Raw genomic sequence first — 13965 nt, forward strand, 5'->3', positions numbered from 1 at the left:
ACCTTAATAACAATTTGGTAATCATAGTGATTTTCGCATTTCTTAAGAAGTATCAAACTATTAATTTTAACAATATGGCGTTATCAATTTGTGGTTGACCGTTAGCTTTGTTTTGTCGGGTATCTTGACTTCGCGGGGAGCAACGCTATGTATTGTCGTTTACAAAGGTCACATATACTCATACTAAACTCGATATTTTTATCAATGTACTTATCAACCCGTAAATGAAATTCAACACAACAAAAGTACTTCTCTGCAGAATAAAAAAAACATCAAGTTAATATTTTGAATTTGAGGTAACACTTGAAGTTGGAGTTTCTGGATGTGAGATTTGCGCATGCGCTATGTTTACCTTTAGGTGACCCGACCTATGTTATTTTGGCCACCCTTATCGTTCTCAGTCACTTTGTCCTTATATAACTTGACACGACCACACTGGTAGAGCCGGGCGGTGTACCCCACTTTACAATGTTATGACTAGCTCGCTGATAGCACGATAACTGATTTCAACTGTGTACACAAACCTGCCAATATTCTCTATCGTCTCCAAATAAGAGGTTCAATACACATCTGATAAAAATTCCGGATACGAACTCAATTTTGTAGAATGCAATAAATCTGACCATATTCTCATCTTAGTATACACTGCATATAGTGCACGAGCTCATTTGAAAACTTCGTGGCGACTTTCATATATCCTATTTAATAATCATTGATGTCGTCATTTTGACGTCCCGTTTTTGTCACTAAATGTGACGTCACGATATCATGACGCCATGTCTAAATTATTATTTCTGATGTCACAATGGGTGTTATTTTACATAGCATATCAAGTTAGTTTGACTCCAATATTATCAAGATCTGCTTTAAGCTGACCCCAAACTTAATATCCAATCTACTCTACATTCCAGAGGAGTATTAGTGACGGGATACACCAAATTTATGTCTGATAGGCAGGTGTTAACTCCACTATACATGATAAAGGTGAAAACAGAAATATATCTTGTAAACATTTCATGTCCTTTTCACTGTTACAAACGCTTTGTGAGGTGTATCTGATTTTTTGCTTAAATCGGGCCTTATTCGTAGGGAATTAATTATAGATTTTATTTTACGAAAATCGAAATATAATTCGCAACCTTAAACATGAATCAGTGCCTTATGATATCCATATGACACAGACAAAGGGAGTTAAGTATTAAATTTAATATTTTATTCTGATACATAGGCTAATGTTGGGCCCGTTGACACAGCGGAAACCATCTACGTTTTATCTCTTCTCTACTCTATCGTGTAAGCGATGTCTTAGAATGCAGTTCTGGTAAGCTGGTTGTAATGAGGCTGGATGAGAGGACGACCATATACTGATGACTTGATATGATGTGATATGTTGTGGTTTTCAAGAAGTGCTCCTGGGTGACATTCGAACGCCCTCAGTCAAAGGGCCTTGTTGGATCCAAAGAGGTAAATCTATAATAAAATAAACCATCTTGGATACTAATTTGTTCTTCTTCATCAGAGACTAAAGAAAACTTTTCATAGTTTTCATCACCAAAACAAAAATCTTCTGAAATATTAATTCTATATTAACATTCTTTACGAACATTTATGCAACGTAAAGAATGATAGCAGATTCTGTCCTTAATTAAACAAGTCTCGTATACATTTTTTGCATGACATCAAGAGAACAACAAAGAAAGAGGTTTTGTCGTAGGTCTGGTCAAGAAACTAAAACATGTTATTTGTTAATAATGTATGTCGGTTTTGAGAAACGATGTAACTTGCAGCTAAAAATAAATTGTCAAGGACGATTTGCAACTACACTATGAAAAAAATAATACATGAGGAATACATAATCTATTGAAGTAGGGAAATAGTTTTAAATAAACAACACCGGTAGTTTTGATGGATTAATATAATTTTAGAGATGCTTACATCCAGAAAATTCGTTGCTAGAGATATCATCTCGTTTATGTTAATTGTATGCATGGACATTAAATACTGCAACACATTGAAACAACATAAAGAGACTGAAATGTTTACTTACATCAAAAGTTTTGTTCGTTTTGTAAAAGCTTTCGATGTAATAGTGTTCTGTTTCGCGATATAACCTGTGTGTTTGTTGTTCACCTTCATATTCTATTGGCGACAAATTTAAGGAATTTAAACGATAAACAAGTAGGATACAAACAAACCCCAAAGTACACGTACCAAACAAAATTCAGATTTTAAGACGAAAAAAGCAACAAGAACATAAATACCGTTAAATCAAAAGGAACGTCAGCATGATCCCCGGCAAAATCAAGAACACTGAAGACGCAAGGGCATTTCCTACAAAGTTGTGACTCTGGATGTTCGAAGGATCAATGTCGTGTTCTACAATACTTGGCACTGAACCCCTTAAAGGCAACGGGCAAGAGCGTGTCCTTCTATACTTGTGACACTAGGTGCATAGAAGGGACAGGATGTTGTATCGAAGGGTCAGTGTTTTTCTCCAATACTTGACATTGAATCTTCTTACAAGACGGCTACAATTTGTTCCACGAAGGGTAAATACCGTTTCCTATGTTACCTGTGACGATGGGTTCATAAAACAAAAGGATTAAGAGCGTTCCTACATTCTTTCTGACACTGAATGCCGAAAAGGGAAGGGACATTGCGTTCCATAAAATAGATGTGATGCTTGGTGCAGCGAAGGAGCAAGAGTATTTCCTACAATACAAGTGGAAAGGGTCGTGATGTCTCCCGCCAATTCAAGGAAAGTGTTTTTTTTTGTAACGAACGGTTCATTAGCGTCATGTTAAAGCAACAAAGCTACGTAAAACAAGGGATAAAATAAGAAATTAAACATTGTATCCGCATTGTTACGATGTGCAAATGGACACAACTGTATCAATGGCGTTTTGTTATGCAGATCAACGAATAATTGTACAACTCCCATGCTAACTCTGTCGTGATTTGAATGCTAATGTAATGTATAACGTTGATGAAATTTTCCACTATATCTGTATTACTTTAATACAACATTTTATATTATGATTGTCCTTGGAAAAAAGACCAGCATAGGAAGTGAAAATTCTTATCTCAATTCGTAAACTTCACAGTTCCATAGCATAAGTGTATTGTACTTGGTGACGTATATTGGGACTGACCTAAAGGAAAGACAAAAAAATATTGTGTCATATATGACGACAATCGCACTGTGACTAACTCCTGTTCAAATTCTTTTCAAAGACAAGACTTGTTAGTTTGAAGTGAATATTAAATTATTTTAGAAACGGCTTTCCAATTAACAGGTTACAAGTTATCTTTTTCTACAGACACTTGTGTGATGTGTACTATTGTGATATTATGTATACATATATCATGTTGTATATTTCACGGCAGTAGACAGGTTTTTTGTTGACATAAATTTATTCAAATGAAGCTAACAAGACATAACTTCAAAACCCAATAACATTTTTCACACTGGTCTACTTGAAACAGTTTCTCGGGCGTCTACGTTGTGTCGCCAAACATTTTACGCGCGAAAACCAAAGGTCATGACAACGAATGATAAGAGTTCCAATTAACATGATAACCTGAATTCCCGTTGGACTGATGTACGCTCGTGAGTTTCTTCTGATAGGACAAGAGCCTAACGTACCACGTGTTCCGAAGTTTTAAAAGTGCCGGTCTCTTTGACACAGTGCCCAGATCTCCTGAAGTCACCACACGCTAACCATGGACGCTCGACTGATCCTCATCTTGGCACTCACGTCATGCTGTCTCGCCGTACCCCAGAGACAGGTTAGTGTTAGTTAACAGATAACTACACTTAATTTAGGTTAATTATTTTAATATTGCATATTCAATTAGTGAAGTAACCGTGCATATTGTGTTGCATGTCCTATGCATCAAGCGCTCTTGTTTGTTGCAAAAGCAATATTTCATTATTAGATTTTTCTTCTGAAATATTTTGTATTAAATTTCACGATGTTTTATCCAATCGTGAACTTCCTATCATACTTTTATTTTTAACGATATTGTCTATTGCAAATCGGAATAACATGTTAGAATGCGTTTCTCCTACAACTACAGAATGTTTCAAATAACATGAATAAATATGTATGCTAAAACTAGTTTATTGATATACTTATATTTACTAAAGACATACAAGGAACATGTTTTTCTCAGCTGCATCATGTACAGTTTGTGAATAGATAGTCTTTACTTAGATTGATTTATTCGTTGACTTGCTTACATTATTTGTCGTTTATATGTTGATAAACTTTAGCATATTAATTTAATGATTACATATTAACAAGGAATAGTCAATTATTTGGAAAAGCTGAAATCTCTCATTGACGGGACCAATTATTCAAACCTTGATAGTTACTCTTCATATAGAGTAAGTGAATTGTGTCATCGGTGATGCTTGGATACCTTGCAATGTTAGAGTGTACATAATCTATGTCACCTTGATAAACAACTAGGTCGTTATAACTCGAGGAACGAGTCTAAATATGTTTCGGAGCAATTGAGATTAGCACCACTGATGAGTACTATTAGACAAAACAGCAATATGGTATGGTAAAAAAAATGTTTTACTTTTTTGGCTCTCTGCATCAACATACTACATTTTTAAGTGGTACTTACTTGAAAGTAGTCTTAGGCAGCTTTTTTACTGAGTATTCACCTTATTCCGTCAAAAGTTTCCTTCGCATATTTTTTTATCTTTTCAAACAAAACTTAATTTATTATAATTTTGTATAGTGTCTGTTCCATCCAATTAATATTTTCATCTCAGAAACTTTTTTATGGTAAGTTGAGGCAAGAAAAAATAATAATTTAAATTTAAAAACTTAATTTTCCTATGATAATAAGATCTGTTGTCAATTTTTTAATGGAAATGAAGCATTTCACCAATTTCACTATGCCACGCACCTGTAAGAACGGCATGAGTGCCCCAGACACAGTGACTGTCTGACATATCACTTGCCCCAGTCAATAACTCACTCGGCGACCAGATAACTTATCGGTGACCTTCAAAGTCGGAGAGCTATTTTTTTTATTTGATTATCAGGAGACAGAGCGTAGGTATCTAGAGCACGTATTTTACCCGGCACTGCTGACTCCGCATAAGTCGAGAGATGTTAAATAGATATGTTTGATTATCAAGAAATAAGAATTTGTTTCATATATCATTAATTCTTCTTCTGAAAGATAGTAGCATTCTTGGGGTAAAAACACCCTTTGGAATGCCGTATGTTTTCCTGGTATGAAGCAAATTCGATTGGACATCGTACCATTAAATAAAGTTGTATATTAAAAATCTCTAGTTGTGTAATATACTGATACTGGCGAAACTGCGATTTAAATTAGACTTATAGTTAAGTTCTCACGGAAACTGGGATTGTTGAATGACAAATAAATTTCATTAATTGAAAAATGAGAGTTTCAGCATAGTAGTCCCAGTCAAAGATAGAAAGATTTGTGTAGGCATTAAGTCGTCATAGAATACGTATTCTGACATAGATTTGTGTAGCCATTAATTCGTCATAAAATACGTATTCTGACATAGATTTGTGTAGGAATTAAGTCGTCATAGAATACGTATTCTGACATAGATTTGTGTAGCCATTAATTCGTCATAAAATACGTATTCTGACATAGATTTGTGTAGGAATTAAGTCGTCATAGAATACGTATTCTGACATAGATTTTTTTTAAATTGTTCTTCATAATACAATATACTATGATACCAGTTGTATTAGTCTACTTTTGTCTTTATATCCAGATCACATCGATGCATGCTTGAAAGTACATTTATTGTGCTGCACTTCTTTTAGCATCCAAAATGCTATAAAGCATTGAATAATGTCATGTTCGGATAGTGTTAACTATCTGTGGTATCGACCCGGGTCGTTCCAGTCCGACCTCCTCCCTCTGTTGTGTGGATACACCGGTATCTAGATAAGTGGCCACTAGGTCATACCTCAAACTGTGTCACATGCTTCTATCACTCAGGTACGAAAACAGTCGGTTCGTCATACAGTTCTCTCAGAGGGTGGTGTCAAGGTCATTTTTGTCGAAAATTTCCTTAACATCAATGTTATCCAGAATTTCCTACATTCGACCAATAACACAGTTCTACATACATAAAAAAATTAAATTTATAAATTATGTAGGATACTATTATGCTAAAATACATTCCCCCATTCTTTTACCATAAACTAATCCGGTACTCAATATCCATCTTCGGCTGTCGTTTTCCGAAACAAAAAAACTCTTGCTAATGATGTTTAGACCGATAAGAATAACACATTTTTGAACGTTATAACTCTAGATCAGTTCGTTTCCACACTTATTAACCGAACATTACATAATCTCTAATATGCATCAACAAACTTTGTAATTAGACCCTTCTGTACAGTTTGTCAACTGAACCTGTCTTATATACAATCCTATCTTGTCCTAAAAAATAACAAGATAATCTCGAAGTGTGAAATAAAACGTAATTCTATCTCAATATCGATGTGCAAAAAATGTACAAAGGCAAGATTAGTATGGATAATCCAAAAACATTACGAGGATAATAAGACCAGGTGATCCCGAATGGTGTTTGTCATCGAGTGACACCAGCAGAGTAAATCCAAACAAAGGTTTAAGTTTGTCTTAAATTTGAAGTTGATATGTAAATGGTGGCATCTTGTAATGTAGAAGCCCTTATAGTAGTCAGTCATAGAGTTGGCGTCAGTGTCGGTGTTCGAAAATCCAAATGTCTAATAGAAAATGATAAGATGAATTACCCAGCAGACCCTTAAATTATCTTCACAAGCTTAAAGTGTATTGGCCATACAGGCAAGTTTCTAGTTGTGTATCATATACTACTTGCACTTATCAATTATCGGGTACATTGGTGGAACGTTTGTAAAGCTACCTAATTAAGTCAATGAACAAAGTAACCGATAAGAGCAGCGCCTCGGTGATCATAACCTCCTCTGACACGAAGCAAACTAACCCGAAACGCATTAACAGCTTTAAAGAATGAAATACAATGCTCTGTGTTTCTTACTTAGAGGCGTTCTTAACAACAATTAACACGGTTCAATTTCTTAGAACATTCTTGAAGATATTATTAATTAAGATGAATGAAAATATTGCATTATAATAAGATCATTTTAAAATACATAAATGTTTGTTAAGCATTAAATACTGTATTTGGAGGACAAGACGCCCACTTTTGGTAACCGTTATCCATAGATTGCTGACGGACCGGAAGTAGGTCAGATTTAATATCCGGTAAGATTAGCATAAGAGTGTCTCACTTGCACCAATACTTCTACGTTCTGTCTTCAACTGCCACCCATGACTTTATTTTGATTTCGACTTGCATTAAATTGAATATAAACTGTATTAATTGTATACTTAGCATTATATAGGTTATTGCAAGGTATAATACATTACTCATGTTGGCCCGAATGGAAGCGTGTCGGTGGTCATACTGTTAGCCGGAGTACATTTTATCCGGGTATTCACTTTTTCCTCCACTTCAACAATCTGCAACGTCCTAATATGCCAATAGCTGTTAAAAGGACGTAACGAACGAACGAACAAACAAAATCAAACTTGTCGATAGACTGTAAAACAATACATAGCTAATACAAAGTTTCCTTATCGTTACACGAATTTTATTTCGGAAAGAGCTCAACACTAGAATTCATTAAGCCATTTGAGGGTTCATAGAATTAGGAAAAAATACAAAAGTTACAACGAAATAGTTATTCAAGATCAAATTCAATAAAATTAGGGCAAGACATGAACAAAGGAAAGATTTCCATGGAGCCATTTAAAGAGTACAAGGTGAATAACACCAGATGTTTCATGATGGTAAGCGTCTCTAGCTTCATCAGTGACACTCGCCATGTTTATCGAGGTCAAATCGAAGTAAAGGCACCACCTCGTAGCGAGAACTCGGCTTGTGACAACGAAATAAAAAGGCACATTAATGAACTTAATAAAAAAAAACATCGTCATATTTTCCTATGTGATCGTGATGGCAACCATACACGTGTTATAATCGTCATCGACCTGCATCTGTGGAAACCCTATGTTGTTACTGTAACATGTATTCAACTCATGCAACTCTTCATTATTAATACTATCAAAACATTAATTGTACAGCTACGATGGGTAAAGTAGCTTTGCTTTCTGGAAATCAATTTGCTTTTGCAAAGCTGAATACTGTAAAACTTATCCCTGCTTTCTTTTTCTTGCAGAAACGCAACATCCTGACAGATAAGAATAGATTGTGGCCATTTGGTGTTGTACCAGTAGTGTTCGACAAAAGCATAGGTAAGGATAAGACTGGGTCTATGGCATTAATACATCGTCAATCATGCCAAATCATAGGTCAGATTAACCTGGGTCTATGGCATAAGTACATCGACAATCATACCATATTATAGGTAAGATTAGACTGGGTCTATGGCATAAGTACATCGACAATCATACCCAATTATAGGTAGAGTTAGACTGGGTCAATGACATTAGAACATCGACAATCATACCCAGTTAAATGTAAAGTTGGACCGGGTCTACAACATAAGTACATCGACAATCATACCATATTATAGGTAAGATTAGACTGGGTCTATGGCATAAGTACATCGACAATCATACCCAATTTAAGGTAATATTAGACTTTGTCTACGACATTAGGACATCGACTTTCATACCCAATCATAGGTAAGGTTGTGTTGTGGTTGTAACAACAGAACACTGACAATACAACTATACTTAGGGTATGCTTAGTCTGCAAAAATAAGAGGAGGGGTGATCAACACTCAGGTTTAAGTCTATTAATAGATTGTCGATGTTTTACCTTTAAGATCGGTTCATATTTGATACCAAGGGAGATAACAAAAGCGAAAGGTACTATCTACCATGTAATGTCCCGAATTATTTGACAAATATACCGACGTGTGCTTTCCTTTGCTACCCAATAATTCCCAGAATCTTTGCCTGATAAGGAAATTAACTCTATCATACCGTATTAGATGTTGATATATATTGTGTATTATGTTATATTTTATTTTAATCCTGCTGACGACAAATCTTTCAGATGGATTCACATTGGAGAAAATTTTGGCATCAATGCAGGAGGTTCAGATGAGCACATTCAGTGCGTCCAGGTCTTGTCTGGCCTTCGTGCCAAGGAGCAATGAGGATAACTACGCCCTCTTCACGGTCGTCCCTGGGTAAGTAACAGGCTTATCCAATATTCATATCTTCTGACGTTTTTTTCTGTTAATTTTACATTCAGTCCTGCATTTGATCGATGTTCTTGATAGATGCACACTCAAATATCACATAATAAACCATAAAAGAAAGGGTACCAATCTTTTACATCTTGTGAGATAACATTCATAGCCAGTTGATACTGTAAGAGAACTTTATTTAGCGGACACTTATTTTAGCGTTTTATCGATTTTTTCCCCAGATTAGCCATTGATAAAATAGCGCATTCTCAATATATGCAATAGAAAACTCTATAGAGTAAGTTCAATAATCGCCAATATAAATTAATTATCTAAAGCACGTAAAGCACTAAAATTATGATACCACTAAAATATGTACGTTTACAGGAAGTGTATATGATATAGTCTGTATATTTTGTAGTGTGTCTGGTGACGGTGAGCCCGGAATGTCTGGCGGCGCTCAGACCATCCATTTGTACCCCAACATGGCCAAGGCTGATATTATGCAGCTCCTTGTCTACACCCTAGGCTTCTACAATGAGTTCCGTCGTCCTGACCGTGAAAATTACGTCACAGTCAACATGGACAACATTGCTGAGAGTACGTCTTTCTTTATAATACAACGTTCTTAATGATGGCGATATACTTATTTGTGCGAGAGATAATATCATTTATTCAAATACATGAATATTTAATAAGAATTAATTACAGAAAGAACGTACAGATGTACTTGAATACAACTTATATTGTTAAGAAAGTAATGTTCGCTAAAATTTTATAGATTTGACTTTTTCCCTCAAGAAAAAACGCAAGGCTTTGATAATTTGCGAAACAAAAATGAACTTATAAGACAATAAAGTGATTTTAACGTTTTGAAGTTATTGACAAAATCGCAATATTTGAATTCATGATCTCCCACGATCTACTGTTCTCAAAACGAAAATAGATAGCACGTGAAGCATAATACAATAATCAAAGTATCATAAGTTTTATGTACAAGTAGAATTGTTGCTGAAAGATTTACTCTTCAAAATTATGTAAATTTATAATTGTAGAATTGAAATTGATCATTTCTTTCCTCCTCTTATATATGGTATTACATTTGTTTATTTATTATTTTCGTCATTTTAAGAACCAGTTTTGTATGCTTGTTCTTTTTTCTTCCCTATTATAGAAGATCAAAAATACTTCAAGATCGGAAACACCACCACGTTTTACAACTACCCATTCGACTTTAAGTCAATCACCTTCTTCTATCCTTATGCCTACGCCAAGGACCCATCAAAGCCCACCATCCAGGCCAGATATGAGAGTCAGGTCTTCCCCTGGAAAGTCAGCCTCAGTAGCTTCGATGTTAGCAACCTCCAGAGGATCTACGAATGCGGCACCGGTAAGAAGTTACAAAGCAATTACTTTTCATAATTATTCGCCCAAAAAATAAAATAATTACAGATTTTGTATAATATATTTTAGCAATTTGACGTCATTGGCTTATTTCGTTTTTTCTACCTCTTTCGGGAATTTATAGGCATTTCTTTCTTTAAAATTTAGCGGTTGGTCTAAATTTTCTTTGTTTTCTATTTTCAGATACCAGCAACAGACTCGACCTTCTGTCAGGTAAAGATGATTAATTAATATTTTACAGGAAGCATTCACCTTTGTTTTAATTCGTATAATACCAGACGAAGAATAAGCATTTTTGTGAAAACAAACAAATTTTCAGCTCCTTGAAAACGATATGACTAATTGCGTCTTAATCGCGTGCCAATCTTCTGAGTTGTCGCTGCTGCAGCATACTCGAAATTTCGCGCAAATCTCTTTGAGTTCATAATTGTATCCAGCTATTCTTCTTGTATCATTCACAAGATAGCGTGACATATTCCAACGGTGCGGAGAACGAAAGAGAGCATAATCATTAGAAATTTCGTGGATACTGCCGCAGTGGAACTCCAGCTAAAAGTGCAACAAACATATCTTCAGCAACTTAATAAAGATTTACATAACTGCGAATGCCAATATGAGTGAAACAATTTAAAACTGGGATAGAAAATTACAATTTTTTATTTTTTTTATTTTTCAGGAATGATTTCAAAATGTACCTTCGAGTTTAACTTCTGTGACTGGGAACAAGATACCGCTGACGACTTTGACCTGGAGAGACACATGGGACAGTCATCAAGTGAAGAGACAGGACCCCAGGCTGACTTCAGCAGCGGAATCGGTAAGAACCCAGCCATCCATACCACAAGCCTTTGTACAGGGAGCATTCGGATTTCTGTATAGAACATTGTAGACATCTGTTAGATTCATAGAGAATACATAAAATAATCTGTTTGATCCCATCACATATACTTTGGGTAAGCTAGTTTCCACCCCGTTTAGGTTTAGAGATAAAGGCGACCCTTCAGGCACGGAAGGTCTTATTTTCTTTGTACTTTTTCAATGATCTCCATGTAAAGCTTCCCCGTGTTTATTTGTTGTCCTAGTTTAATCAATGTTTGGTTCGTATTACGGTTTTATTGGCATATCGATGGGTTTTTTGGGGGTTTTTTTCTTCTTGAAGGTTAATTTATTGACTGTGGTAAACATGTAATTTACTTCCGTGGACGGAACAGACATCATATATTAAAATTCAAATGTTCTTTTTTAAATCTTTATCTCTCTCCTCGCGTTATTTGAACTTAACAACTATATGTTTACTCATCTTACTAATTTATAATTCGAGGTTCTTATATACCGCTTGATCACATCCTAGTTCGTAGGTCAATGAGCAGATGATATGTTTGCAAAAACAAAAATGGCGTTTTTGGCATAGAGTTTACAACATTCGGTTTGCCTTTTATCAAGATTGCAGGAAAACTTAGAAACCTTTTAAAATACTGTTTGATTCGATCATTTATAAAAGTTGAAATGTAAGCTGGTATTGTTGATATATAACTGTATAATTTTACAGGTTACTACGCTCTGGCTGGAGCCAAGAACCACCACAACTCCGCAACCAGACTTATCAGCCCAGAACTACCGGCCGGAGATTATTGCATGCGATTCCATTACTACATGTACGGAAGTGACGTCAGGAAGGCAAGACTGGTCCGCAGAATGGGCGGAAATGATGAAGTCTTGGCAGAAATAGAAGGAAACCAAGGAAATCTGTGGCACAGATATAGTGAAACCATATCTAGTCCAGACAATTTTAAGGTGAGCATACAATTCAAATGATCAATTATCGTACATATATTTATATTTTCTAAAACATGACTGCTTGATGACAAACTCATTTGGGTCATATTGTTATATTTCCACAGTATGGTACTGAGTTGGTTTAAATAGCTCAATGCCACAGATATCAAAACCAATTTCAAATTGAAGTATTTTTCATTGCAATAGGACTGTTGTTATTATTTTACATTATTTTAATTATTTGATATCCAAAATATTTTTTAGTTGTCAATTAATTATTTCGTCTTATTTTTCTCTAGTTCGTACTCGAAGCTATGACCGGCGGAAGTGACCTCGGAGACATCGCCATTGATGACGTGTACATCCTCAGAGGAAAATGCCTTGTATAATTTAAACATTATTATTTTGCGGATTGTTTTTCTCATAGTGTGCATTGTGATGGAGTGATTCAGTTCATGTTCACCAGGTTGAATCGGAGTTGAAACATTCATATATGATTTTTCGAATTTTCTTAGACTATTCTATATATCTTTTTTATTCATCATTGAATTTCTTTAGGGCGTGTTTCTGTATGTCTGACTGATTTCATGCATCCGTACGGCTTGTCCATAGGTCTTTTTGTAAGGCTTCCTACAAAATATATAGGGGTACATTTGTGAAACCATCGTGTTTGTCTCGTTAGTTTCCGAATAAAGTATATGTTCGTTCACAAACGGTGTTATTGTTTTCATGTACCTGGAACATAATACTTCTGATAAGCTTCAAATTTTTGTTAAAGACACAAAATGTACCGAGTGTCTTTTACAATTTGAAAATAAACGTATGAGAGTAAGACGTACATGGTATACAACCATTACGAGTATTTGGACCTTTATATCCCGCAAAATATTATAAGTTCATCATTGGAATTCATTCTTCCTGTTTCCAAAATTCATTCTTCCTGTTTCCAAAATTCATTCTTCCTGTTTCCAAAATTCATTCTTCCTGTTTCCAATCGGGGAAATTAATACCATGAACTATGACGTCACATAGCATTGCTAATTGAATTTATGATAAGAAGATTGACCAATGAAATAGCGTCCAGGGTGTTACCCACAAGTGGGTAGCCGAAACGTTTACCAACTCTTAGCAGGTTTATCTAATTTATCTTATGCGTGGGAAGTAAAGAAACCTAAAGTGGCTGTGGGAGAAAATAAAATACACTTGTCACTATTTTAAAATATCCGAGTAAGTCATTTTCAAATACAGTATTCCATAAAAATTACACATTACGGTGCATTTTTACAGAATTATTGATGTTGGAAATGAATCTTTGAAAGTAAATAAAACGTCAGGGGTGGAGATCTACACATCATTAATGTTGCGAAGTGAGTTTGAGCGCACATCATCAGAATGAGTGTCTAAGCTATGGGCCGCAAAGCCAATTAAAAAATAACACTGAATAACACATGAATTGCACGGGGGGAGGGGGTACTTCAAGTCAGTTTTAGTTTTCGTTTTAAATTTGTTTAATCATATATTAATCTTGCGTTAAATCAATTTT

At 35.2% G+C, this 13965-nt stretch overlaps 1 protein-coding gene across 1 annotated transcript; it reads left to right on the forward strand.

Moving 5' to 3' along the window:
* Nucleotides 1–3668: 3668 nt before the first annotated feature.
* On the forward strand, nucleotides 3669–13135 carry LOC110452156 (meprin A subunit alpha-like). The gene is made up of 9 exons (XM_021500517.1): nucleotides 3669–3789; nucleotides 8262–8337; nucleotides 9107–9242; nucleotides 9664–9842; nucleotides 10417–10632; nucleotides 10830–10859; nucleotides 11323–11463; nucleotides 12196–12440; nucleotides 12722–13135. The coding sequence occupies exons 1-9, from the start codon at nucleotides 3724–3726 to the stop codon at nucleotides 12809–12811; spliced, it is 1179 nt and encodes a 392-aa protein (XP_021356192.1). The 5' UTR covers nucleotides 3669–3723; the 3' UTR covers nucleotides 12812–13135.
* Nucleotides 13136–13965: the final 830 nt, after the last annotated feature.

This window comes from Mizuhopecten yessoensis, unplaced genomic scaffold (genome assembly GCF_002113885.1).
Source record: "Mizuhopecten yessoensis strain PY_sf001 unplaced genomic scaffold, ASM211388v2 scaffold6443, whole genome shotgun sequence".
Classification (NCBI taxonomy): Eukaryota; Metazoa; Mollusca; class Bivalvia; order Pectinida; family Pectinidae; genus Mizuhopecten; species Mizuhopecten yessoensis.

Coding starts and splice junctions, on each gene's coding strand:
- LOC110452156 (XM_021500517.1), top strand. CDS start 3,724: ATGGACGCTCGACTGATCCTCATCTTGGCACTCACGTCATGCTGTCTC. Junction 8,338..9,106: donor AGTGTTCGACAAAAGCATAG/GTAAGGATAAGA, acceptor CAAATCTTTCAG/ATGGATTCACATTGGAGAAA. Junction 11,464..12,195: donor TGACTTCAGCAGCGGAATCG/GTAAGAACCCAG, acceptor ATAATTTTACAG/GTTACTACGCTCTGGCTGGA.